Raw genomic sequence first — 27,315 nt, forward strand, 5'->3', positions numbered from 1 at the left:
GTAACACTGATGAAAAGCCTGAATTTTTCCCAGTTCCCCAAAGCAGCAAATTCTATTTTAAAACATCCCCAGTTCCTTGACTCATTCACCCTTTCACAGAGACAAAGTAAGGACTTTCCCTGTGCAGGTGTCGTACGTACAGTCGGGGGTGAGGAATGAACGAGGCGCGCCTGTCCTCAAGTTGCCCACAGTCCCATAAGGGAGACACACGTTGAGAGTACAGTGAGATAAGCCATCTGAAAGAGGTTTCATTCAGTGCCTCACACACAGCTCCTTCTGGGTAGGGTCTCTGTGGGTGGAAGGTTCCTTTTGAGAGGGATCTGGAGATAGGTGGCTTCTAAAGCCTTGGAAGAAGGGAAGAGGGCTGGCCACTCTGCCAAGACCGAATGCTTTCAGCCTGTGGGAGCACTGACAGCTCCAAGGCTGGGGATGGAGGCTGGGCCAGGTCTTGAGCTACTGTGAGCTCCCTGCTGTGCCCTGGAGAATGTGGCCCTGAGACCTGGACATTTTAAACTGGCCTATCAGAGGCAAGCGCAGCAGCCACAGAACATTGCCCCAGCCCCAGGTTAGCTCTCGGGATATTGACCAAATCCTGACATACCGGAGACCCCTGATTCGGCTCGCCTGTGCTCTAGGTGATTTACGGTAAAGTTATAAACCCAGACTTACAAACAGGTGGTAAAATTCACCACGTTTGCCTGCATTTGATCTTAGGATTCTAAGACTTGGTTTGAAGAAAGAGTTTCACATCACTAAAAAAAAGTTTGGAGGCCTGTGTTGAACGGCAGCAGGAACTCATCCAAGGTCTTTGGGAAAGCTGCACGATCAGATTTGCCTTTTAGGGTAATCACTCCGGCAGCCTGAGAAGGGTGAACACAAAGTCAAATATTTATTGAGCCCTTGTTTCCCTGAGAGGGGGCCTGGAGCTTCCTAAGTCTTCTGCACAAGGAGGCTGTCCTATTTTCGTTTTGCCTCTTTCTTTATGTGATTTTTGGAGTTGCTAGATAGAAGTGTTTGGCTTTGAGTACGGCATTTCTCAATTAGGCGACCTTTGGAATTGTGGGTTCCTGCTACTAAAATCTCAGTTGAGCAGCCACTGTGGAGATGAGCATTTCAGGGCCTGGCCCGGCGGAGAGGGAGCTACGAGCCACATCTGGTGCCTGCACAGTGAGCCCAGTCTTGGGGTAGGAAATGGTCTGCCCAGCAGACAGCTGTGGCGAAGAGATTTGCAGGAGCCCCACCTAGGCAGGCCTTAACCTCAGCACAGCAGCCAGGCATCAGCCTTTTCTGGAACAAGCAGGGCTAATATCTGATTACCCAGGAGCTGTCCCCAGCATGCTGTGAAACAAGAAACATTGACAGAGGCACAGGAGTCCACAAGAACGGTGTTCCCCGTGAAGAAGCAGGCTCGCCCCAGCCCCACCTCCACCCTGGCAGGGCCCCCGGCTCCCACTGCCAGCCTCGGTAGACCCTCCCGGCAAGTCCTCACTCTGTGGTCACCTCCGTCCACTCACTGTCACCTTACCGGACTGCCAAGAATCAGTTCTGGAGTGCAAAGGCATGGGAGAGGTGCAGGAACAAAGCATGTGCTTCATCTGTGCTTCTCTCTTGCCATAGACAGACCCGTGCTCGATTCCAATGCTGTGGCTTTGACCCAGGGCTTCCTTACACACGTGGGGAGGCTCTGGCCTCAGCTGGCTCTAGGCCCGGCCCTCTGCCTGACACGCCCACTTCTCCAGGGCATCTGCCATTCCTGAGGACTCACGCCGATGTCCTCTGTAGCCCTGGGTCCTCACTGCCCCGCTCCCTGCACGTGTCCACCTGGTGAGGCTTCTCCTCAGCACGCCCACTGGCATGGCGTGAGGCCCGCTGTCCAATGAGCCCATCAGCTGGTTTTATCATCTGTCGTTTACTTTCCAGAGTGTCTCTGACATTTCTTTTTCCGATGACAAGAGCACTGTAAAATGATAATTCAGGCCACAATGAAATCCCATTTCACATTCGCCAGATTTGGCGCCATAAGAAGCTGTGATAATGCCTAGTTTACATGAGGATGTGGAGAAACAAGACCCCTACACCCTTGCCAGGAGCAGGAGTTGGTGCATCCACTTTTGGGAGGTGCTCTGGCAATACCCAGGAAAGGTGAGCGCGTTCACACCGCACCACAAACGCTCTGCACTTCCAGGCCTTCGCCCTAGAGAAATTCTTGCCTGTTTGCACAAGGAGAAACGTACAAGGATGTTCATTACAGATTCACTGAAATAGCAAGAAAGAAAGCAGCTGTTGTCTGCACAAGTCAGATGGCACGAACCTTGGGGCTGCCTGTTTTTCCTTTCACCTGTGTTTTCAACACTGCATCACTGACAAGTAGGCCGGCAGCGTGGGTAACATTTTGGACTCAGATCTCAGCCTATGCTTATTAGCTGGGTGAATTTATGTGTGTTTCTTAGCATTCCCATGCCTCAGTTTCCCCATCCCTCAAAGGGGAAGCACATTCATGCCTCCCTCACTGGTTAAATGAGTTGCACTTAGAACAGTGCCTGCCACATAGTGAGTGCTGAGTAAACGTTAGCTTCCGTATCACATCGAATATTTCATCGTTTCCCTGGCACCAGAGGAGGCTGGAGGCTCTCTGGACTTGGGAGCTCCTCCTGGATCACTGGGGGCTCAGCCTGGTCCTAGTATTCCCGTTGCATGCACCAGTGGTGTGCTGCCTTGATTTGTCCTCCATAACTCTGGTTGCTGAAGCAGAGGCTTCTTGCCGACAAGAGAAAGAAAACTTAGAAGGCTGCTTGGGTTACAGAGTGTTCCTAATGTGCACCGAGAGGTATGGATCTTGATTTGTGGTCACTAAAAGCCACTGAAGCCCAGGTAAGGAGAAGGATAATCATTTAAATACTTTGAGCACTCCAACCATGCCGAACCCTGCTGAATCACACAGCACCGTGTCTACCTGCGAGGCAGACAACCTCACTGCTGAGCCTCCTCTGTCATGCAGCATTGGGTTGTAATTGTAATGCATGTTGTCCGGGTAACCTGTCACCCATGGGTCATTACAGCCGGCACACCACACGGCGGCGGCTGCAGGAAGACAGGAAGACACTTCCTGCAAATTCAGATGGGTGTTCACAGGGGAGAAAGCAAAACATCTTTTCGCCTGACTCACTTTACATCCAGAGACCTTGAATCAATGTTCCCACTCTGGCAGCTTGGCCTTCTGAGTATATAAACACCTCTGCCGCCCGAGCTTTTGTAATCTATATCAAAACATGTTCTTGCATTTCCAAAAGAGATTAACAGCATGAACCACGGCGGGCGCCTAGAGGAGAAAACACTTGCTTATTTGCGTAAATATTTTACTGTGGAGCACTTTTAGCATTTAGAACTTTTCTTTGGGGGGATGGGGTTGGAACCCCCTGAGTACAGATGTCCCTCGCTCACCCATCAGCTGACAGCACATGGTCTTGACTGCTGTTACGCTAAGGTGATGATGCCTGAGCTCTTCAGACCCAGGGCCTGCCCTGGCCAGACATGCGGGATCCTGCCCTGCCATCAGGAGGGCCTAACATTTACCTTTAAGCTTATTACGAAGGGTGTGCGGGAACTCTGCTGAGAATCAGGAGCTCCAGCAAATATGATCCCTGTTTGCAGATTCAGCGTTTTGATCCCCAGCCCTTGGATGGATAAGCTGCAAAACCCACAGGCCACAGCATCTAGGCTCGGCCAGCGTGGGCCTCCTGGGGCGATTCAGTGGCTTGCGGGTTCTCTGACCCACTCGCCCACCAACAGCAGCTGCAGAGAGATCAGCAGCACGTGCCCCTGATGGTTGTGCTTTGGGGTCCTGAGCGCTGGGGCCCCAGTGATGCTCACTGAACAGCAACTCTCAGACAATGCCTTTTGTTTCCCAGGGAAGTGCACAATTTATAAAAGGTTTGCAACTAGCTGGGCACGGTGGTACACACCTGTAATCCCAGCTACTCAGGAGGCCGAGGCATGAGAATGGCTTGAACCCGGGAGGCGGAGGTTGCAGTGAGCCAAGATCACACCACCGCACTCCAGCCTGGGTGACAGAGCGAGACTCTATCTCAAAGGCTTTGCAGCCACCTAAAACGTCCGGATAGAAGTCTCCAAATTGCTCTGTGTATAGCTCTGCGGCGTCCGTCTTCAGGCTGACCCGGAGCTGAGATGCCTACAAGGCTTCCAGTATCCAGCCTCAGCTCCTTAGTGCCACCTTCTTGTGTCTCGAGCAGTGGACGGTTCTGGAACTTGTCTCAGGCCCGTGGCGCAGTCCCTTTCTGGATTCTGATTGTCTAAATGCGCAGTGCCGCCTCCGTCTTTCAGGTGTATTCAGAAACCCACTCAGGCCTCTCACTTGATGTTTTTAATCTTCCATTTGGATCAATGTGTCTCGTACTTGGCCCTACTCCTTTTAATGCCTGTATTATCATAATTCACCCATACCCTTAAAAATAGGGCTCCTCGTAAGCCGCATTTTACTGCTGCTATTGATTCGGCCTGTTCATTCCTCCCTCGCACACGCCACCGTCTTCTGGCCTTGCGTCGCTGAAGTTCAGCACGCCGGTGTTTCTGATCTCGCTGTAACCGTAATTACATAACTAGCCTTTTCCACAGAAACGCCCTTATCTCTGAACACCATCTATCATTATTCTCTAAAAATGCAAGGACTATTACTCAGCTGCTCCTTTGTGCCATTTATGTACAGAAAAAAAGCTGTCTTCTATTGTCCGTCGAGTCTAGGACTTTTTAAATGTGTCAAGGTGAGCTATAGGCATTCATCTTTATGTTCAGCAGACCGTGGTGTGGTGAGCAGCTGATATTATCTTTATTTTAGGGCAAATAATAGGAAGGTGCAAATAGAACCCACAGGCCAAGGAATTTTCTTCCAGTGCCTAGGGAACCAGATCAGAGAGAGAAGAAAAACCCAGATTTCTGCAATTAGCAGGGATGGCGTCGTGCTTTGCAATCTGCATACATTATCTCATGGGTGCTTTGCCAGGCCTGCATCCTAAAGGTCAGGGGAGGGGAGGGCGACCACACTGCAAACTCTCCACTTCCTACTTCGGCCCAGCAGCACTGCCACACAGTGCACTATTAAGCAGTCATTAAAATTCATGCTTCTAAAGGGAAAACATGCTTTTGCTATGTTGTGCAGAAATTGCAGAATGAAAAACTCATATTGAGTGTGGAAATCCAGGTTTGTTGAGTACTCATATGCATAGAAAAATGATTACCAAAGGCCGGGCGTGGTGGCTCATGCCTGTAATCCCAGCACTTTGGGAGGCTGAGAAGGGTGGATCACCTGAGGTCAGGAGTTCGAGACCAACCTGGCCAACATGGTGAAACCCCGTTTCTACTAAAAATACAGAAATTAGCCGGGCATGGTGGCACACACCTGTAATCCCACCTACTTGGGAGGCTGAGGCAGGAGAAACATTTGAACCTGGGAGGCAGAGGTTGCAGTATAGCCGAGATCACACCATTACACTCCAGCCTGGGCAACAATAGCGAAACTCTGTCTCAAAAAAAAAAAAAAAAAAAAGAAGAAGAAGGAAGGAGGGAAGGAAAAGAAAAGAAAAGAAAATTGATTACTAAAAAAAGTCCCAAGACAGCTACAGTTATCTCTGAGTAGCAGCATGGCCCTGCTGTAGACCAGCATACCATCACCCCAGCTTCCAGGCCATCACCTGGGACTCTGCCCAAGGGCTTTCTGTGGCTGCTGGAGCCTGCTGGGTTTTGAGGACTGGGCCATACATTCAAGGGGTGCCCCCAGCAGCCCTCAACCAACCGCTGAGAGGCGGTGGGCGCACACTGCAGCTCTCCCCCGTGTCGTGTGTTGGGGACGAGGCTAACAGGTTCTCCACCGGCCCCCGCAGTGGGAGGAGCCCAGCCCCATGGCCCCTGCCCTGATGCACACACATTCATCAGCTTCTTCTCCATCTCATTTCTTTACTCACTCCCTCTTTCCGGGGGTGACCTCCCAAATCACCACTTGCACTCCAGTCTTGGCCGCAGGATCTGCTCGTGGGGCACCCACCCTAGGGCCAAATGTGATTTCATGGTTTTTTTCCCCTGCTTTTTTTGGATGGCTTTTATACGAAAGAAGCATCTATCTATCTATCTATATGTATAAACAACTATATGTATATATATGTGTGTATGTGTATGTGTGTGTGTATGTATGTGTGTGTATGTGTATATATATATATATAAAATAAAATCTTGAAAAGCTGAAGCCCCAGGAGCACCATGGGACTGAGGGGCTGAGAGCTTTAGCACCGCATCAGAGGGCCTCACCCTGAGCTGTCTGGGCTGTCTTGGAGCTGGTTGGAGCCCTCGGGAGTCAGGCAGGGAGAGTCCATCGATGGGAAGGATCTGGTAATGGGGCAGGGCCCCAGGCCTCTCTGAACAACAAGACCCCGCTGTTCTCCCATGAGCCTATTCATTGTGTGCCTCTGGGCCAGTTCTACAAACGGTGACTCCTGCCAGGCCCACGGAAGTGTGACCTCCAGAGTGCCTTGTGCTCCCTGTCACCGCTTCCCCGGGAGCACACAGGTCCCCTTCTTCTTGCTCTGGCTGCTGCAGACAGCGGCGCTGCTCCTGCGGGCCTTTTCTGCCGCCCCGCTCCACCCCAGCCTACACCTCACAGGTTGCTCGTCCCCCTCTCAGATCTGGTGGCTTTGCCTCCAGCCCCCACTGCATAGTGCTCTCCCTGGGCCCACCTCAGCTGACCTCTTTCCTGATGCTACTCCCCAAGGCTCTTCCCGAGGACTCTCTTTCTTTGGCACTTTCTGGAACAATTGAGCCTCCCCAGATGGGAACCCTCACATGCTGGAGGCGCAGCTCTGGAGCTGGGCCCAAGTGGGACCCCCGGCCCCACGATGAGGGGCTGTTTGTAGATGTTTTGCAGTTTCCCCCACTCTGTGACGGTCACCTTCAGAATATCCTGCTGAGTGACTTTCTCTGAATTGTTTTCTGTTTTTTCTCCCTTTAATCATCAGAATCCCATCATACTGCAGCAGCTGTTGCTGCATACAACAGCATGCAGCAGCATACTGTTGCAGCGGAGGCCAACAGCAGGGTATCCTGGGAAGAGCTGGGCTCGATGCCGAAGGACCCCAGCCCTGCCCTGTTTACTGTGTGCTCGTGGGCACCCAGCCCCTCCTTGCCTGCAAATGCGAAATGGAAACAGGAATATCCACCTGGGGAATGCCATGAAGTCTCAATATGGTAGCTGTGAAGTGCCTGGAATATAGAGGCCCCTAATAAGCTGCGGCTCCATTTTAAAAAATTATTAATAGAGGCTGGACACAGTGGCTCACACCTGCAATCCCAGCACTTTGGGAGGTTGAGGCGGGTGGATCACCTGAGGTCAGGAGTTCAAGACCACCCTGAACAACATGGAGAAACCCTGTCTCTATTAAAAATACAAAATTAGCTGGGCGTGGCAGTGGATGCCTGTAATCTCAGCTACAAGGGATGCTGAGGCAGGAGAATCGCTTGAATCTGGGAGGCAGAGGTTGCAGTGAGCTGAGAACGCTCCGTTGTACTCCAACCTGGGCAACAAGAGCAAAACAACGTCTCAAAAAAAAAAAATTAATAGAGGCTGGACACAGTGGCTCACACCTGCAATTCCAGCACTTTGGGAGCCTGAGGCAGAAGGATTGCTTGAGCCTAGGAGTTCAAGACCAGCCTGGGCAACATAGCGAGACCCCCATCTCTATTTTAAATTTTAAAAAATGATTAATAGCAAGAGATGAGAACTGAGAGTAAGGCAGAGGTTAGAACTTGCCTGAGGGCTGGGTCAGGACCCAGGTCTCCTGGCTCCCTGCTGTCCAGTCAGGAGCTTCTGAGAGAGAGGCAGGAACCACACACGAGAAACAATCCACAAATCCGAGGCAGTGTATCCTCCAAGACAGGTGAGGTGAGGCCCATGTGGGGCGGTGAAGGGGCGAGTGGATAACCACGTGAAGCCTGTGTAGTCTGCGGCATGGCCAAAGGCAGGGCTCATCTTGGAGGACAGAAGAGTCAGGTGGGGCCATTGATGGAAAGGAGGGTCTGTAAGCAAACCTCGGATGGCTTGGCAAGAAGAAACCGGTTCCCACATAATCCCCAAATCCTGTGATCCACAAGGCTTGCCTTTGAACAACATCTTCATTTCATCTCAGGATTATTACCTCTAGCAATGGAATAATCTGAGCAGAGATAAAACATGGTGAAACAGTAAAGATTAAACAATAATGAAAACACATCTGTAACCATGCCCTGCTCCTGAAAGTAAATAATACCTCATTAATTCAGACATAGTCACTGAAAGGCAATTTGGTTTTTGAGCGAGAAGTCTTAATCACACACAACTCTCCAACATATTAAGTAACAAATCAAGGGAACTCAGGTAGGCTGGTGAGATCTGTAGGAAAGGCATGTTCCAGGCCATCGGGGATGCCGGGTAAGGCCCTCGTTTGTCCTCTATCGGGGCCAGGCCTCCGAGCATCTTCCACACAGGGCTTTATCTTTCTCTTTCTCTTAGGATAGGCATGTTTTTGTTGTTGTTTTTGAGACAGAGTCTTACTCTGTCGCCCGGGCTGGAGTGCAGTAGCGCGATCTTGGCACACTGCAACCTCTGCCTCCCGGGTTCAAGTGATTCTCCTGCCTCAGCCTCCCGAGTAGTTGGTATTACAGGCACCCACCACCGTGCTGGCTAATTTTTAGGCGGGGTTTCACAATCTTGGCCAGGCTGGTCTTGAACTACTGACCTTTTGATCCACCTGCCTCAGACTCCCAAAGTGCTGGGATTACAGGCGTGAGCCACCGTGCCCGGCCGGGATAGGCATGTTTTTTCACACTGCGAAGAAGAAATCTCTTTAGCCACTGTGCAAAATCAGTGAGGTAATCCCACCTTGACAGTGTAGAGGGAGCAGGCTGAACCCTATGCATAGATACGTGAGTCTGTTTTTAACACAAACTTGATTTCTGCTGCTTTAGGGAAAGATTCGTATCTCTTCATCTCTAGGAACGATATTCAAATGCCTGAACTTACACCGGGCTACACATCATTCTTTATGGTTTTGGTTTTGTGTTTTTGTGTTTTGTTTTGTTTTGTTTTCTGTCTTTGTTGGAGACACAGTCTTGCTCTGTCACCCAGGCTGGAGTGCAGTGACGCGATCTCGGCTCACTGCAACCTCCGCATCCCAGGTTCAAGTGATTCTCCTGCCTCAGCCTCCTGAGTAGCTGGGATTACAAGCACCCACCACCACACCTAGCTAATTTTTGTATTTTTAGTAGAGACAGGGTTTCACCATTTTGGTCAGGCTGGCTTCGAACTCCTGACCTTGTGATCCGCCCACCTCGGCCTCCCCAAGTGCTGAGATTACAGGCATGAGCCGCCACACCCTGCTGAAGTTTTGTATTTTTAGTTTCACCATGTTGGCCAGGCTGGTCTCAAAGTCTTGACCTCAAGTGATCCACCCTCCTTGGCCTCCCAAAATGCTGGGATTATAGGCGTGAGCCACTGTGCCCAGCTGCTTTGCACTCTTTACCTGGCACGTTTGCATGATTTTTGAGCCACGTGAATATTATACATCTCAAGAAATCATAACAATATTGAATGTCTTTAGACAAAAGGCAGCTTAAGCTTAGAAGGTCTCCAAGATGAATATCGATTCTATGGCCAGAGATGCTTTTTCCAGGCAGAACGCAGCCACCCAGAGACCTTAGAATTAAGGTTGTTCTCCTGGCCCCGAGGAAGCAGGACACTATTGGGGAATTTATATTTTAAGGGAGAACTCTGGCCCAGGGAGTCCTGCTCTGAGGCCCACTCAATGCTGAGCACATACCATAGGTAGTTAACTCAATCAGGCATTGCAAAGTTGGGGGTGTCACTCCTCGGGGCCAGGCTGGGGGCTTGGCCATGTCTGTTCTGCGCCCCTGTGCTGCCTCTGGTGGGCATTCACCACCCTGTCCTGGAGCTGCAGGGGTCTAAGGCTCCACCCCCGCATCGGTGCCTATGGACAGGTCCTGGGAATAAGGTTCCATGGAGGCTGTGAGGAATGATAACTCTGTGGTCATACCGGTCACCACAGGGTGAGGGACTGCTAGGGAAGGGGTCCTGCCAGCTGGAGGAGGGAGGAGAAGTCATGACTGCGATTGTTTTATAGTAATATTAATGCCAGGAGCAACCAGGCATGGCTGTGCCAGCCAGGTCATCACCACCGTGAGCCCCCAGAGCCCTCCTGGCACCCCGTGAGGTGTCCTGCCATATCCTTGCACCATGTAGTCCAGCAAACTGTGGCTCAGAGAGGCTGCATGGCTCATCCACGGTCACAGTGAATGATTGGCAGAGTGGGATTCCAGCCCAGAGGTGCACCCCCAAAGGTGTGTCCTTCCTTCGAGGAGCCCACTGGCTTCTATTGGAGAGGACGCTTCTGCGTGGTGGGCCCTGGGGTCCGTGGTCCTGAGGAACTGGGACCTGGCGAGGGGATGCTCTCCCTTTGCTCACAGATCGGCGTGGGTGTTTACTTCTCCCAGGAAGAGTAGGCACCCGCGGAGCTCCAGCCCGACTCTGTCGTCACTTTCTCGCTGGGGACCCCGCTTGGAGCTTCACAGCCTCGTCCTCATCCTCATCTCGTATGCTTCCTGGCAGGGCTGTGGCGAGGGTCTGGCATGGGAAGCATCGCAGGGATGCAGCAGGGTCCCTGGATGTGCCCAGAAGTATAGCCTCTGTGGTCACGCTCTCCTCACCGTCAGGGTGCAGGGCGGCCAGAAGCCCCGAAGCCTCAGAATGAGCTTCCATTGTGTGTGCATGGCCGACTCCCTACTCTCACTATGCAGGGGTTGGGGAAACGGGAGGCCAGGGGAAGAGCTGGCCGCCGTCTCTAGGCTGCCCTCGGTCGGTCAGTGACTGGGAAGGAACAGGATTATAGCAGGGACACCCTTGCCAGAGGCCTGAGGCCAGCAGAGCCACATCCAGGAAGTCTCAGGACTCCCAGTCCCCATTGTGGGGAAGACAGCCTGTCCATTGGAGGCGGGGCAGCGGCTGCGACAGCCACTCTGGGGGCCTAAGTTTAGGGTCCTGCAGACACCTGGGCCTAGAGGTGGCAGCGTCATGGACAGGGCAGAGCGTGTGTCCCTGTCTGTGTGGTGGTGATGACGATGCTGACGGTGAGCGGTGATGCCTGGGGCCTGATGTGAGGATGCACTTGAAGTCTGACCTCCGTGTAATTGTCCTCCCACCTCCCAGATGGCGGGCTGGGGAGGGGCTCATTAAACCCTTGGATGAATGACAAGGCGCAGGAGCTGGGAGGATGCCTGTGAGCTCGGTCGTCCATGAGCCAGAGACTCGAGAGCAGGAAGAGCTGAGAGAGGGAGGGGTTCACCCGGAGCAGAGGCTGAGGGCAGGGGGCAAGCAGCGTGGGGTCGCCCGGCAGCTCCTCCCCACAGAGGGTGAGCCCACAGTGCAGAGGCCACTCCATGAAGAGGCAGCACTGGTGAGGCCAGAGAGCAGCTCTGTTCCCCCTATGTGTCCTCCCTTGTTTAACTTCAACAGTTATTAATTTTTTTGGAAGCCACAGCGCCCCATCATTTCTGGTTTTAATCAGCGCAGGAGCTCAGCCGCTGGACTGCACATTGTCTGTGAGCCAGGCAGGGTGCGGACTGGAGCTGCACAGTTAACAAGGCTCCTCCAGATGCCAGCAGGGAAGGCTTGGGGCGGCCAGCGGAGACGGGTGATCATTAATAAGGAATGTCTGGTCAACCCCAAGCCCCTCCCAATTGAGCAACTTAGCAAGCCAGGAGCCCTCCCTCAACTAGGAAGCACAGGGTGCTTCTGTAAGCAGAGCTGCCCTGGCGGAGCTGCTCGGGAGGGGTGGGGCCACAGAAGGGGCTGGATGGACGTTGCTGGGGTCCCTGGAGGGAGCTGGGGGTCAGAGGTGCAGGCAGACAGGGAAGACAAAGGAGGGAAGGAGGAGTAGCAGCCGTGGAGCTGCTGTCCTGCCTGGGCAGGCCATGCTGTCATTGGCAAGAATTAAAGGACTTCCTAAGAGAGCGAGGGGGAGAGCCGGACTGCAGGAGGGAGGGAGAGGCAGAGACTGAGAAGCCACAGCCCTCTGCAGCCCCATGGGGAGCAGGGTGGGACCAGGTCCCCGTGGTATGCTCGCTGCATGCCAGCGTCCTCAGGAAAGATGAACCCGTGTTCACACCTTGTTCTGGTGAAGGATGGAGCAGGAAACAAGCTTCATGAGGAAATCCACGTGGGGCCCCACCATTCATCACAGCCGTGAGACCACCCTTTCAGTGCACAGGCAGTGACCTCCAGGGACGGGGAAGAGGCAGATGGCCTTCCCGGGGTTTCTGTTCCAGGGGTCAGCACAGGGTGTGGGCACAGGGCTTCCCTGTGCCGTGGGTGACTGGCTCAGCAGCTGTCTCCCGTGTCACCTGCCCGCAGGGTACCAGATTGCCTACCGCCTGGCCAGCAGCAGCCCCCACACCTTCACCACCGTGGAGGTCGGCGCCACAGTGAGGCAGTTCACAGCCACCGACCTGGCCCCGGAGTCCGCATACATCTTCAGGCTGTCCGCCAAGACGAGACAGGGCTGGGGGGAGCCACTGGAGGCCACCGTCATCACCACCGAGAAGAGAGGTAAGACCTTGGGGGACCCGGGGGTACTGCGGAGATGGCGGGTGCCGCTTCCTCAGTCAGGCCCTCTGGGTCTGTGGGGCACCTGGGAGGCTTCGGCCTTCCCTTTGGAGAAAGAGAAGGGATGTGAGCATTTACGAAGCACCCACTGAGCCCAACACGGAGCTGGGCACACTTATCAAACAGCACTGCATTCACACCTTCAGCCTCACACCTGCTCTCTCAGACACGTGAGCACTGCGTTCACACCTTCAGCCTCACACCTGCTCTCTCAGACACGTGAGCACTGCGTTCACACCTTCAGCCTCACACCTGCTCTCTCAGACACGTGAGCATTGCATTCACACCTTCAGCCTCACACCTGCTCTCTCAGACACGGCATTGCATGACACACCTTCAGCCTCACGCCTGCTCTCTCAGACACGTGAGCATTGCGTTCACACCTTCAGCCTCACACCTGCTCTCTCAGACATATGAGCATTGCATTCACACCTTCAGCCTCACACCTGCTCTCTCAGACACATGAGCATTGCATGACACACCTTCAGCCTCACACCTGCTCTCTCAGACTCATGAGCATTGCATTCACACCTTCAGCCTCACACCTGCTCTCTCAGACACATGAGCATTGCCTTCACACCTTCAGCCTCACACCTGCTCTCTCAGACTCATGAGCATTGCATGACACGCCTTCAGCCTCACACCTGCTCTCTCAGACTCATGAGCATTGCATTCACACCTTCAACCTCACACCTGCTCTCAGACACGTGAGCATTGCCTTCACACCTTCAGCTTCACACCTTCTCTCTCAGACACGTGAGCATTGCATGACATGCCTTCAGCCTCACACCTGCTCTCTCAGACTCGTGAGCATTGCATTCACACCTTCAGCCTCACACCTGCTCTCTCAGACACGTGAGCATTGTGTTCACACCTTCAGCCTCACACCTGCTCTCTCAGACACGTGAGCATTGCGTTCACACCTTCAGCTTCACACCTTCTCTCTCAGACACGTGAGCATTGCATGACACGCCTTCAGCCTCACACCTGCTCTCTCAGACACGTGAGCATTGCATTCACACCTTCAGCCTCACACCTGCTCTCTCAGACACGTGAGCATTGCATTCACACCTTCAGCCTCACACCTGCTCTCAGACACGTGAGCATTGCATTCACACCTTCAGCCTCACACCTTCTCTCTCAGACACGTGAGCATTGCATGACACGCCTTCAGCCTCACACCTGCTCTCTCAGACACGTGAGCATTGCATGACACACTTTCAGCCTCACACCTGCTCTCTCAGACACGTGAGCATTGCATTCACACCTTCAGCCTCACACCTGCTCTCTCAGACACGTGAGCATTGCATTCACACCTTCAGCCTCACACCTGCTCTCTCAGACACGTGAGCATTGCATTCACACCTTCAGCCTCACACCTGCTCTCTTAGACATGTGAGATGGTCTCAGGTTTAAGGAGAGCAACATTGCTCGCAGAGGCTGAGTACCTGGGGCAAGGCTGCAGAGTCATCACATTTGAGGGTGAGCTGCCCAAAAGCAGCTCCCGGTCTCTGATGTTAAACCCATGTCCTCCATTGAGCAGGTGCTCAGTAAGTAAGTTTTCCAAATAGCTGCCTTCCCGATGAGAACTGCCAGGCGAGCAGGGCTCTGCTCCATGCACAGGTACAGGTGCTCCGTGCACTGCACTTGGCCTGTCCTCCCTGCGGCCCACGGAGCAGCATGGCATTAGCTCCGATTTTTACCAAAGATGAGACGGAGGAAACTGAGAGAGTTTTATTAATTTGCCCAGACACACAGCTGCAGAGCTGAGATTTGGACCCCCCTCTGACACCATGAGGCCAACTCTTCCCATGAAAGTCTATAGCGGGCACCCTTCCCAGTGGGCTCCATGCACATCCTCGGGCCTTGCAGCGCCCAGGGTTGGTGTCACAGGACCCTCACCTCAGCAGCCCCGGCTCCCACTCCAGGTCCTGATGTCACAGCCAGACCCAGGGACCCTGTGGGAATGAGGACGGGAGGGAGCTTGCAGGCACCGCTGCAGGGATACTTGGAGCACATGGCTCTGGCCACACTCCTATTTTTGTTTTTTTATTTTTGAAACAAGTCTTGTTCTGTCGCCCAGGCTGGAGTGCAGTGATGTGATCATAGGTCAGCACAGCCTGGAATGCCTGGGCTCAAGCAATGCTCCCACCTCAGCCTCCCCAGTAGCTGGGACTACAGGCACACACCACCCAGCTAATTATGTTCTGAAGAGACAGAGTCTTGCTATGATACCCATCTCGGCCGCCCAAAGTGCTGGGGTTACAGGCATAAGCCACCGTACCCAGCTAATTATTTTAATTTTTGTAGAGATGGGGGTCTTACTATGTTGCCCAGGCTGGTCTCCAGCTCCTGGGCTCAAGCGCTCCTCCTGCCTCAGCCTCCCAGAGCTCTGGGATTGCAGGTGTGAGCCCCTGCCTTTGGTCCTCCCATAGCATTCAATGAAAGCACATCCCCTCCATGACCATTACCACTATCATTATTATTAATGTTATTAGCTGGAGGGACGGAAGCCCTCAGTCACCACAGACACCCAAGGTGCTTCTGCAATGTAAAGCACATGGAAGAGATGCCCTGTGAAAGGGGCGCCCCCATCCCCCTGCTGCCACCCCGGGTATCAGCACTCAGGGCTGTCGGCTTCTCAGGAAGATAGTAATGGCTCCCAAGCAAACGTTTTGACTTCATTCTCTAATGTATTCGTGTGGTTTTATGGTTCATTTATCTTAAACATTGACTGTGCCCCTTGCACGAGCCAGGCACGTGTGCACGTTCATCACAGACACAGTCTCACAGCAGGTCCTCTTATTTCTCTGTGTCCCGCCCCACAGCCCCGCCCCACAGCCCTGCACCACAGTCCCACCCCACAGTCCCACCCCACACTATGCCACCTGATTATCGGGCCCAAAGTTTTCAGAGATTTTCCACTGGGGCCCCCATCCTCCATCCTCATGGCTCAGGGAGAGGGAATCCAAGAGACTTGCTAGTTACCACTAAGTCCAAGAGAGCCTTTGAAACGGGATACTCTGGGCCACCTCCCCTCTGGAGACCAGGTGAAATCACAACAGCCAGAATGTGCGCTTATGGAAGCAAGTGCTGATGAAGTGAGACTGGAGCCCTCCTCCCATACCCGCCACCGCGGGCCGACAATCAATTGCGGCTCTACACACGCCACGCATTCTAATCAGAATCAATAATCTTCATGATAAACAATTAAACAATTATTCCTCCCGCTGCGGAACTTCTCTGCTGAAATCGATGGGGTGCAGAGGCACAGCAGCGGCAGACGATGGGTACTCCAGGCCGGGCTGGCCCCGGGCACCCCACATTCCCCCATCCAAGCTACTGTAGACACCAGAGGCACTGACAGCCCAGAGGTGCCCTCACCTACAGCAGCACTGAGTAGATGCCGTAGATGCTTTAGGCTCTGGGTGACCGAGAAAGAGGAAATTCAGCGTTAAAGGTGGACTGAACACAACATCAGAAAAAGAGAGACCAAAGGGACCACAGGGTTTGGAGCAGCCCCCAAGACCCTGCAACTCCAGCTGTCATCACAGACACAGTGCCTGGTGGTCTGGTAGCCCAGGGACTCCTGTGTGGCTTTGTTCCTGTCTGTTGGTCTCTATGAGTAGTGCATCCAAAGTCAGCCTTAAGATAGCTGCTCAGCTGGGTGTAGTGGCTCACGCCTGTAGTCCCAGCTCTTTAGGAGGCGGAGGCAAGGCGGATCACGAGGTCAAGAGATCAGGACCATCCTGGCCAACATGGTGAAACCCTGTCTCTACTAAAAATACAAAAATTAGCCAGGCGTGGTGGTGCATGCCTGTAGTCCCAGCTACTCAAGAAGCTGAGGCAGGAGAATCCCTTGAACCCGGGAGACAGAGGTTGCAGTGAGCTGAGATCACGCCACTGCACGCCAACCTGGTGACAGAGTGAGACTCTGTCTCAAAAAAAAAAAAAAAGAAAAAACAGAGCCTCTCATCTCCCTGACCCAAGGAAGGGACCAGCTTCAGACTGTCCGAGGCATGCAGGCAGCTCTCATGGGCGGGCAGTCAGCTCTGTACAGCCGCGTAGCCTCCTGGAGATCCTCCTTGGGAAGGGCAGCCTCTCACATGTCCCTGGTCTGTCCTCATTTGGTTGCAGAACGGCCGGCGCCCCCCAGAGAGCTCCTGGTGCCCCAGGCGGAAGTGACTGCACGCAGCCTCCAGCTCCAGTGGGTCCCAGGAAGTGACGGGGCCTCCCCCATCCGGTACTTCACCGTGCAGGTGCGAGAGCTGCCCCGGGGCGAGTGGCAGACCTACTCCTCATCCATCAGCCATGAGGCCACAGCCTGCGTCGTTGACAGGTACCGAGAGAGCAGGAGCACCTCCCCGGGAAATGGGGCCCTGGCCGCCTCCAGCCAGCTCCTGTCCAGATAGTGGGGAGGCTGTGAGGGCCAAGCAGGCACACACCTGAGAGCACAGGCCCCCTTTCTTTTTGACACTCCCCATGCTGGAAATCCCAGAACTCCTGGGTCCTGGAGCCACTTCCAAGGGCCCACCCCCAGCTGCTTCCCGGAGTCTGCTCTTCCAGGTGTGCAGGGCTGGTTTGGACACCCCAGGACCCAGGGATTGGTGAGGCAGGGGTGATAGGAGGCAGGCTGGACATGTGGGCTGGAGTCCTAGCCCCTCCCAAGGCTGGCATGGGGAGGGGACCATGTGGAGGAGGGCTGGGCTGGCCTCGGGTGTCCAGGGCTGGAGGGATGTTGCGTCCCCTTGTGTTCTCGAAAGCAGCAGGGAGATGAATGGCACTACGAGTACTGTGCTTCCTTAGTGATGGCTGACGGGGAGATGGGAGGGTGTGCCTGGGACATGACTAGAATCCGTCTACTCACTCGGTCATTTACTGGACCTCTGGGCTCAGCATGGGAGAGGGTTGCATTGACAGTAGCAGCGGCGTTCTGTGGGTCCCCCAGGGTCCTCACGACTGTGGTTACAGATCCACCCACTCTTTACAGACAAGGAAACTGCCACAATCACACAGATGGGCATCCCAGGGCTTAGAAGCCACCCCAGGAGTCCGTACCCTCACCACGTGCCCTGCCCAGGCCCTCCTGGGGCCTGTCAGGTTTGCAGGCCCTGCCTGGACAGGGCCACCCGGGACACCTGCCTTGTGCTTCTCATCGGCCCAGAGTTTGGTCACTTGTTACTGAGCTCACACTCCAGGCTGTGGAGCGGGGGTCTTGGAGTGAGTCCCTCTGTGTCCGAGGGCTCTGGAGCCTGCACCAATGCCTAAGAGGGTAGAGGGGCCGAGACGGTCATCTCCAGGCTGGCCGAGCTTCCTCTGTCTCTCAGATGGTCACACAGGTTAGCTCTGCGTCCCTACAGTCGCCCAGTGAGGGGAGACCATGATCCCACTCCACAGAGGAAGGCCAAGGCCAGAAAAGTCGGTCATTTGCTCATATCCCCCGCCCAGCCTCCATGGCGCCCAGCCACCCTCGTCTTCGAGGCTGCCCATCTCATCCCTGCCTGACTGAACCTGAACGTAGGGAGGGAGGCAGGTCCCAGGTGAAGCCCCTGGCAGCTCCTCAGAACACCACCCTGGTCCCGCTCTGCCCTGGGGGCAAAGGTCAGGCTTTGGAGTGACGGCCGATTGGAGTGTGGGTGTCACTGGTCCTAGATTTGACAACGCGGGGGTTCAAAGAGAAGAGAAACCTCCAAAACCCCCATTCCTGGCTTGAGGACCAGGCCTATGACGGAGGCAAAGCACTTGCCCAGGGAGGGATGGCCCACCGGGCATCTCGGTACAGAGCTGTGAAGCTGAAACTGTGCAGGCTCAGCCTGGCTTCTGCCGTTTGCCGTTGAGTGATCTGGGGCAGGTGACGGGTTCTCAGGCGTCTCCAGCTCCCTGGCCTTTGAGTTGCGAGACTTGGAGGTGATGATAAGGCCCTTTGGACGATCATGGCCATGGATGCCAGTATCGCCTTTGCCACCCCCACACAGTGTCCCCAGGAGGCACAGCTGGGTGTCAAATGCAAATGCTGACCAGAGTCCCTGAGCAGTCCAAGGAGGGTCACGCAGACCGTCAGGAACCCATGCTGCGGCTCCCAGGCCCCCATTGGAGACCACAGACCAACAAGGAAGCCAGCAGCACCCCAGTGCACAGCTCCAGCTCTCTGTGGCCCCAAAGGACCCACCCTGGCACAGTCACCCTCTGCAATCTCATGGTCCAAGCAGCCCTCTGCTCTTCCGAAAATCGAGATGGAATGGTCCCTGCGCACAGGGCTTGTTTCCAGCAGGGCCAGAGCCATTGCCTGGCCTCCCCCTGTGCAGGGCACAACATCTGGTGAAGTCCGTATGCTGGCGGGTTGGAATTTAGAAAAGTTGTTCCGTCCGCACAACTGTGGTTATGCCCCTCATGTTAGGAAAACGAGGCTGCAGCAGCTCCGACTTCATGTCCCCTCTGGGGTGTTTTCCCTGGTGATCTAGTCACTCAGCTTCCAGACAAAGCTCTGACAGGACTTCACCACCACCACCGCCATCCTCATCGCCATCATCGTTTCTGGAATCCTCTCATCCTGTCCAGCACCTGTCATTTTCAACACTACTTCCATGTGTCATTTCATACGATCTTTGTAACAACCACGTGGACATACAGACCAGACTTCTCACTATTCCCAATTTACACACGCAGACATTGAGGCAGAGATATCTTAAGTAATGCATATGTGGGTGCCTCGATGTCTCTAAATGGAAGGGATAGTTCCTGAGGTTTTTGTAGTTGTCATATCCCGTGAGCCAGAGGTCAAGGCTCCATAGACACAATCCACGTCCTACAGTTAATTTACAAGGGTCTGCGACATCTGAAAATGCAGTGCATGTGCATCTGAACACCAAGCTTTCCACAGTCAGTCTCCCCTTAGCCGCGTGGCCTTGGAAAAGTCCAACCCTTGGCTGCCTGCTAGGACTGTGTCTTCTCATCTGTGAAAGGCAGGGCTGGAGTGGGGATCCTGCTGTTCCCTCCAGGTCTGTGAGTCCAAGGTTTGCCTCATTACTGACCACCAGCGAACTGGCAGCCAAGAAATAAGGCGATCGGAATAGTCAGACTGTCCGCCAGGTTCCTGCCGGCATCTCACTTGCCCAAGCTACAGCAGCAGAACTCGAGAGGCTCAGCTCTCTCCCTCCAGAGGAAGGCACTCCCAGTGGCAGATACCATCCTCCCGGAGCCCTGGAATTCTCCTGGCACAGCCCCGAGGGTCAGGGGAGTGTGGCCGGGTGTGCCCAGCCTGACTTAATAAACTACACAGGATGCTTAGCGTAATTGGCAGTGTGCTCACATATATAAGTAACCTCATCCTTTGTGTAACCATCTAAAGGAAGGAAAAAAATATCCAGCCACTATTGTTGAAGGCTTCTGAAACCAAACAGACTAATTGTGTGCCTGGGACTTCATGCTGGAAAGGAGAGGTCCATGTTTCAGGACAGACAGTTTAATTTGGTATGGGAGAGACCAATGTCAATTTCCTAATGGACCAGAACTAAGACAAATGCTTCCTCTGCCTATCAATAGAGAACATGTCACAGGAGAATCCCAGGAAAGTGATATTTTGTACACCGCGACAGTATAGTCTCCCTTCCTGTTTAATAATCCTGACAGCTACATTTTACTTTCACCAGTTGTATGAAATCTGCGAGTATCCAGAAAACATTAAGAGTTTAACTGTCTCAATTTGGTGACTGTGACTACCTCCAGGGAATATGGGTCGAGACTCCCAGGGAGAGGGGTTGGGTCTGAGACGTGTTCAGGCATTGCCAGTGTCTGGTTGGTGGTTGAAGTTGTGAGACGGGGTAGCCACCCACAGAAATGCAGTAGAGAGGAAGAAGAGAAGGGCTCTGAGCCCAGTGTGACTTGGAGATTCTGGATGTCACTTTAGGACAGAGCAGTGGCCGTGCAGGCTCAGGGGGTGGCTGTGCGTCCGGTAGTGATGGGCTCAGCTCCTCCTCTGAGCTCTCCTGTGGGATAGGTGCGGGGGGTCCAAACAGAAGACAGAAGGGCGCAGAGGGAATGAGCATGGAAAACAGCAGGGATTCAACGAATGTCAGCATCATGGCCCTAGCTCCATTCGGCTGATTTCTTTTTTTTTTTTTTTCTTTTTCCGTATAATGTAATTTTTAAAAAATACCATTATTTAAGGATCAGATGAGCTGGGCATGGTGGCTCATGCCTGTAATCCCAGCACTTGGGAGGCCGAGGAGGGTGGATCACCTGAGGTCAGGAGTTCGAGCCCAGCCTGGCCAATATGGTGAAACCCTGTCTCTACTAAAAATACAAAAATTAGCCAGGCATGGTGGCATGTGCGTGTAATCCCAGCTACTCAGGAGGCTGAGGCGGGAGAATTGCTTGAACCTGAGAGGCGGAGATTGCAGTGAGCCGAGATCACACCACTGAACTCCAGCCTGGGCTACAGAGTGAGACTCCATCTCAAAAGAAAAAAGAATCAGATGAACTTGGCCAAGGATATGATACATGAGCTTGATATTCTTCGTGATACAATAGTGAGGTCTAAGTGTTTGTGTTTGTTTGGTTGGTTGTTTTATTTGTTTTTGTCTGTCACCCGAGCTGGAGTGCAGTAGCTCTGTCATCGTTCACTGCAGCCTCCAACTCCCGGGCTCAAGATACCCTCCTGTCTCAGCCTCCCGGGTAGCTAAGACTGCAGGCATATGCTATCATGCCTGGCTAATGTTTAAATTTTTTTTTTTTTAGAAATAGGGTCTCACTGTGTTTCCCAAGCTGGTCTCAAACTCCTGGGTTCAAGTGATCCTCTCACCTCAGCCTCCCAAAGTGCTGGGATTGCAGACATGAGCTACCGTGCCTGGACAATAGTGAATTCTTAAGAAACATTTTTAGTGCCTTCCAGATAAGTAAATAAAGACAGCAGTGAATCGCTTTTAAAAGATGCTCAGCACTCATCCATTTTATAATAGAACCAAAGTGAATGAATGGAGCTCCTCCTATTTAAAAGACTCTGCATTTAGCTCTGGGGCAGGAACATGGAACTTAAGCTATGTCCTTCCCCGACGCCCATTCCAGAACACTTTGGCTGTGGAGGTCAAGTTTGTGTATGTGATTAGCCGTCCGAGGCAGTATGAGTACAAACTGGCTTTCTAAATGTATCAGCTATTGATTTGGGGTAGCAAGAGTTCTGATAGCAAGTTCAGATAGTGAGAGTCCTGTATTACCCAAATTATTTATTTCCTGAGTTTGGGGTGATTAGAAGAAAGAGATTAGATGGCAGATGTTATCTCAAAAATATCCCTAAATCTATCCAGCTTCTGAGTTTGTACATGGAGATTTGGGAGGTGAGGCATGGGGAATGAGCAAAGGCCCGGAGAGGCACCAGGCAGCATCGATGGCTTCCTGGGGATGAGTGAGGGCTCCGGGGTCGGGGAGCCAGAGAAAGCTTTCGAGAAGACAGGAAAGAGCACATCACACTTATTCATTGCTTGCTGTGTGCCACCATCCACCCGACTCCATGAGGATGGGTGATGCGATATCATTTTCACATGACAGCCCTAGAAGCCCCGGTGCTGCTATCTCCGTGTCCATAGCCGAATACAGCGAGGCTCTGAGACACTGACTTGCTCCAGTGAGTAGTGGCAGAGCCAGCATTGGAATTCTGCTTAGCCCATTCCAAAGCAGAGATTTGGGCTGGCTTGGAAGCGTGAACAGAGTGCAGAATTGGGAGGAGTTAGAAGGGTTACAGGAGGGTGTTCTTGCATCCTGTGTGCATTTGTCCCTTTATCATGGAGTCACCAAAATCCATGCTCTACCACAGGAGGGAGCATGGCAGGAGCAACGGGGGCGGGGGACTCAAGGATCAGACATTTGGCCTAGGAGGTAGACCAGTCATCCACAAGAGCAGCGCTGCAGGGAGGTGAGGCAGGTTGGGGTGAGTGCACAGAGGATGCTACCGTCTCTAGGGCCGCAGAGCCAGGAGAGGGGATGATAGCACTGCCCTCTGTCTGTCTCATTTGGGTGGTGAGGCTGCTGCTCCCATCGGCTGCCTGCCGGAGCTGCTTTCTGCCTGGTTTCAGGGGCACTGGCGTGGCTTCCGCCGAGAGGGTTGACTCCCGCAGATCCGCATTTTGTGTTCCCTGCAGCTCGCAGAGACACTTAATCAATCCTTGTTGAATGAAGTGAGTCCGGCAAAACACAGGCCTCACGCTAGGAACCCTGCTCTCTGTCCTCCTGCGCACCCAAACCCATTTGTCTGGGAGCCAGGCTGATTTGTCCAGCCACCTGACACATACTTACGGCACACCACGTGTGCCCAGCTCAGTGCCAGACCCAGGCAGGACAGTGGAGAAAGAGGGGTTTCAAGGAGCTTGCAGTGTGGCTCCAAACCCCCAAATCATAGCAAAGCGTTAAGTACTAAACAGTGGAGTGCTGAGTATAATTACAGTTCAATGCCAGAGGCCAGTGAGGAAACAAATACATCAATAAGTAAGCATAATTGCAAATAAATAAATAAGTAAACCAATCATTTCTGCAACACCTACTGTGTGCCAGATACGACGCTGGTATTTACATGTCCTCATAGGCAACCCCCCACCCCAGCCCGAGAAACTTCGCAGTTGGGGAATAGCATCCTTATTCAATCCTTCTTCCCACAGATCTGCTGAGTACCTCTTGGGTGTTCTTGGCTCTTGGGGTACAGCAGGAAAGGAGGCCGACTTGGTCCCTGTCCTCGTGGATGTTGAGTCTTGTAGAGACAGACAATCGTCAAGGAAATGTCACCCATCATGATGCAGAAGATGAAGGAAAGGAACAGGGCACAGGGGACAGCAGGCACGGCCATCTGAGCGGATACTTACAGATCTATAGGAACAGCTGATCCTTAGCGAGCTTGCACCACACGCCTGACCCTCTGCTGAGTGCCTCACCTGAGTTTAAGCCTCACATCAGTTTCACGATGCCTGTGCTGTTATCAGCCCAGATAAGGGAACCGAGGCAAAGTATGCTGTCCGAGGTTAACTGGGAGGTAGAAGCCACGCAGTTTGACTTCGGGGTCCATGTTCCTGAGGCCCACTCTGCCGCCTCCTGGTACAGGAGGAGAAGGAGCCAGTGGGGCTATGGTGGGCGGCGCAGGTGGACGAGGCAGGGAGGTCACGGGAGAAAACGTGGTTATCACCCAGATGAGACAACATAACTCCTAGGATGCTAGGAGCAGAGGGGAAATTGTTTGTTTTAACTTAGTAAAGGCTATCTCCCAGAAACCTGGAGCAAAGGTCATTTTTATGATCAAACTTCAGAAGCATCTCCATTAAAGCTGGGACCAAGGCCAGCTGCCTCCTGTGGCTGTTTTTCCAGTTGTGGACGCTGAGTGTAGAGGGGCTGAGATGTGCCTGCGGTCAGGGACTGGGAAGTAGCAAGACCAGACTAGGTTCTGGAGGGCTGCAGTGGAAAAGCATGCCTTGAGGTGTGAGCTGGTAGAGAAACACTGTCACCTGGTCTTAAGCAGGATGGAGACCTGAAAGCAGGAATAGAATCTGATCATGGTTTCCAAAATTGGTTATCAGTTTTCTAAAAAGCAGAATCCTTCCCTTAAACCAAATATGACCCAAGCCGAATGCATAAACCTGATGGGCATGCAGCTCCTGTTGGCTGATGGGGGCCGTGTGGGGCTCTGGATGTCAGAGGCTTCAGAGTCCTGGGGGTCCACAGGGCTCCGTTTGAAAGCCACTGGTTTACAGATTCCATTGGGAGTGAGGACAGAAGACTGGGTTTCAGGTGATGAGGGCTTCGGTTTAGAGTGATAGTTGAGGAGACTTTTAGATGTGGGTAACAGAGGTTGAGAGTCCTGAGGCACCCCGAGTTTTCTGTTCTGGAAGCTGAGGAGGGTGGAGCCCTCATCTATGAAGAGCCGCTGCCCGCCAGGGAGGAGAACAGAGCAGCTTCCTCACTTGCTCATTCGGAAGTCAAATGAAGGGCATCTGAGAGGACCCAGCCAGTGACTGAGCATGGGCTGCAGGGCGGGTCCCTGACCGGCTGGGGCTTCACCAAGATCCCAGCATCGTCTGCACAGAAGAGTTTGGCTGAAGTCTTAGTCTCAGGCATGGCATGGGGCTTGGCACAGGAGACCCACTGCATGTGGAATAGCTGGACGGATGGACGGAAGGAAGGAAGGAAGGAAGGAAGGGGAAGGGAAGGGAAATGAAGGAAAGGAAGGAAGAAAGGGAAGGGAAAAGGAAGGAGAGAAGGGAGAGAAGGAGGGAGGAAGGAGGGAAGGGAAGAAGGAAGGAAGGAAAGGAAGGAGGGAATGGAAGGGAAGAGAAAAGAAAGGAGGGAAGGGAGGTAGAAGGGAGAGAAGGAGGGAAGGGAAGAAGGAAGGAAGGAAAGCAGGAAGGGAGGAAGAGGGGAGAGAAGGCAGGAAGGAGGGGAGGGAGGGAGGAAGAAAGGGAGGAAGGAAGGTGGGTGGGCAGATGGAAGGAGGCCTCAAGTGCTAACAACAGAAGGTACCTCAGGGAAGCATTAGTCCCGTTAAAATCTCCATCGAAGGGCTGGGGGCATTTTTCACTTGGACGCTTGACAGGGATGTGGTCTTTTGTAAAGTGACATGTGAATATTGCCATTTACTAGTCCTGCAGCAGTGGGCCTCAGTTTTATCATCCTTGAAACGGGAATAATGATGCCTCCTCTCCCAGAGTTCGCACGGGTTGAAAGGGGTTGCACTCGCCAAGCACCTGGCACCACGTCAGCCCCAGTGAATGGTAGGGATGCAGGGCCGGTGGGTCTCTGCCTGCAGCCGGGCAGGAAGTGGACGTTAGAGAATGCTGCGAGGCTGGGTGTGGCCCAGTAAAGAGCTCCAGGAGGACAGAGCGTGAGAATCAGGCAGGAGCTCATTTTATACTCCGGATCAGCACAAGGGCCCGGGGAATTAGCTCTTCCTGAGGAATTCTCTGGATCCCTTGGAGAGCAGTGATGTGCCGACCAGAGTGCAGGGGTGGCTCCAGTGAGGGGTTGGCAGGGCCTCCCCGAGGAGCCCTGAGCAGAATCTTCCCCCTGGCCAGGACGCCCTGCACTCCCTGCCCTCTGTGCAGCTCCTTTCTCTCTGAGGATTTCGACCATCCAGGTGTTCAAAGGCTTCTCCCAGGACAGGTCCAGGGTCCCCTTCGAGCCCCTGCTCACTGCACCTAGGAAGTGATTGGGTCCGACCCAAGAACAGCCTCCTTGCTAACCTGTCTTGGGCCCACACAGGAGCCTAGAGCTCTCAGGGCAGGGGAGGGATTTGCCCCTCTTCCCAGGGCTTCACCTGGAGTGCCTGAGGGCAGGGCAGGGTGGCAGGGCCCCGGCAGTCACGGTCTCTTCCACATTGCAGACTGAGGCCCTTCACCTCCTACAAGCTGCGTCTGAAAGCCACCAATGACATTGGGGACAGCGACTTCAGTTCGGAGACAGAGGCAGTGACCACACTGCAGGATGGTGAGCAGCCCGGGGCCCAGACCACATTCCTGGCCACTGCCCCTGGAGCCCGAGACACTTAGGCCCCATTTTCGTCTTGAGCCAGAAAGGGGTCACCAGGGAGCAGTGGCAAGCAGTAGAATTCCATTAGTGACAGACAGCTCGGAGGGTTTCCGCACAGCCTGTGGTCATAAATCAAGGTTTCAAGGGCTTCCAAATGGAATGGAAGTTTCTTTGATTGGCTTCCAAAGCCCCTACTATCCATTAGCATCCCAGAAATTGAATAATTGATAGGGTCATTAAAAATAAAGGTCAGCGGGTAGCTGGGTTTTAAGAGATTTTCCCAATTTTTCTCATTCACGAGCCACTCTTTGACAACAGCGCAGGTAAGTGATGGGAAGTGAGGTCTCCTCAGAGCTCCAGGTGGCGTTTTCACCCGCTCCATCCTACCTCAGCAGCATCGGGCCTGAAGATGGATTGTCATTCTGTGTGGCCCAGGCCTGGGGTGAGCCCAGGAGGCAGCTCTATCAGCCGCGTCCAGCGGTGATCACAGGACGGGTGGGATGGAAAAGAATGGATGGTGGGTAATAGCTCAGCTCCCAGGCTGGAAACCCAGTACTTAGTTCTCCCAGCAGCGCTTCATCATCATTCCCGCAGCCTATGCCCAAAGCACGGTCTTTTCCGTTTAACACTCCAGTGGAAGAATTTTCCAATAAACCAATTTCCAACTGGCTCACCCTGTGACCTCACATCTCCACTTCTGCTGTCTCGATGACCTGGAAGTGTGGTTTCTCTCACATAGGCCGCCCTTGGCCTCAGGGACCAGCAGAGGGGTTGAGCAAACCATTCCCGGCTTCTCAGCAACTCGCAGAGGCTGTTTTGCTGCAAACCCTGCACTCCCAGCAGAGCAGAACCTGCAAGAGCCTCCGACAGGCCCCAGCTGTGCTCCCAGGAAAAGTGCACCTGCCCCTGGAAAAGCACTGGCTGGCTTCTGTGGCTCCTGCCTCTCACCCAACTCTTTTCTGAGCACGAATCCTGGGAGTTTATTGGAGCTTTGGGGAAAGCCAGTGAGGAAGAGAGGAGCTGTCCTGGGTGTATGGGGTGGTCCAGGGCCTTAGTGAGCCCTGCTGGGCCCTGAGGATCCGGGCTCAGTCCCGGGAGCTCACTGT

General features: G+C 53.5%; 1 protein-coding gene across 4 annotated transcripts in view; it reads left to right on the top strand.

Annotated features, from left to right (window-relative positions):
• SDK1 (sidekick cell adhesion molecule 1) overlaps positions 1–27,315 on the top strand; it is a 989,261-nt gene that overhangs the window by 852,863 nt on the left and 109,083 nt on the right. For all 4 annotated transcript variants that reach the window (XM_063667220.1, XM_063667221.1, XM_054494717.2 and 1 more), the window contains exons 29-31: positions 12,461–12,655; positions 16,850–17,051; positions 26,064–26,167. In XM_063667220.1, coding sequence (XP_063523290.1) covers positions 12,461–12,655; positions 16,850–17,051; positions 26,064–26,167 — 501 coding nt within the window. The remainder of the gene's footprint in view (positions 1–12,460; positions 12,656–16,849; positions 17,052–26,063; positions 26,168–27,315) is intronic.

The sequence above is a fragment of the Pongo pygmaeus genome, chromosome 6 (genome assembly GCF_028885625.2).
Source record: "Pongo pygmaeus isolate AG05252 chromosome 6, NHGRI_mPonPyg2-v2.0_pri, whole genome shotgun sequence".
NCBI lineage: Eukaryota > Metazoa > Chordata > Mammalia > Primates > Hominidae > Pongo > Pongo pygmaeus.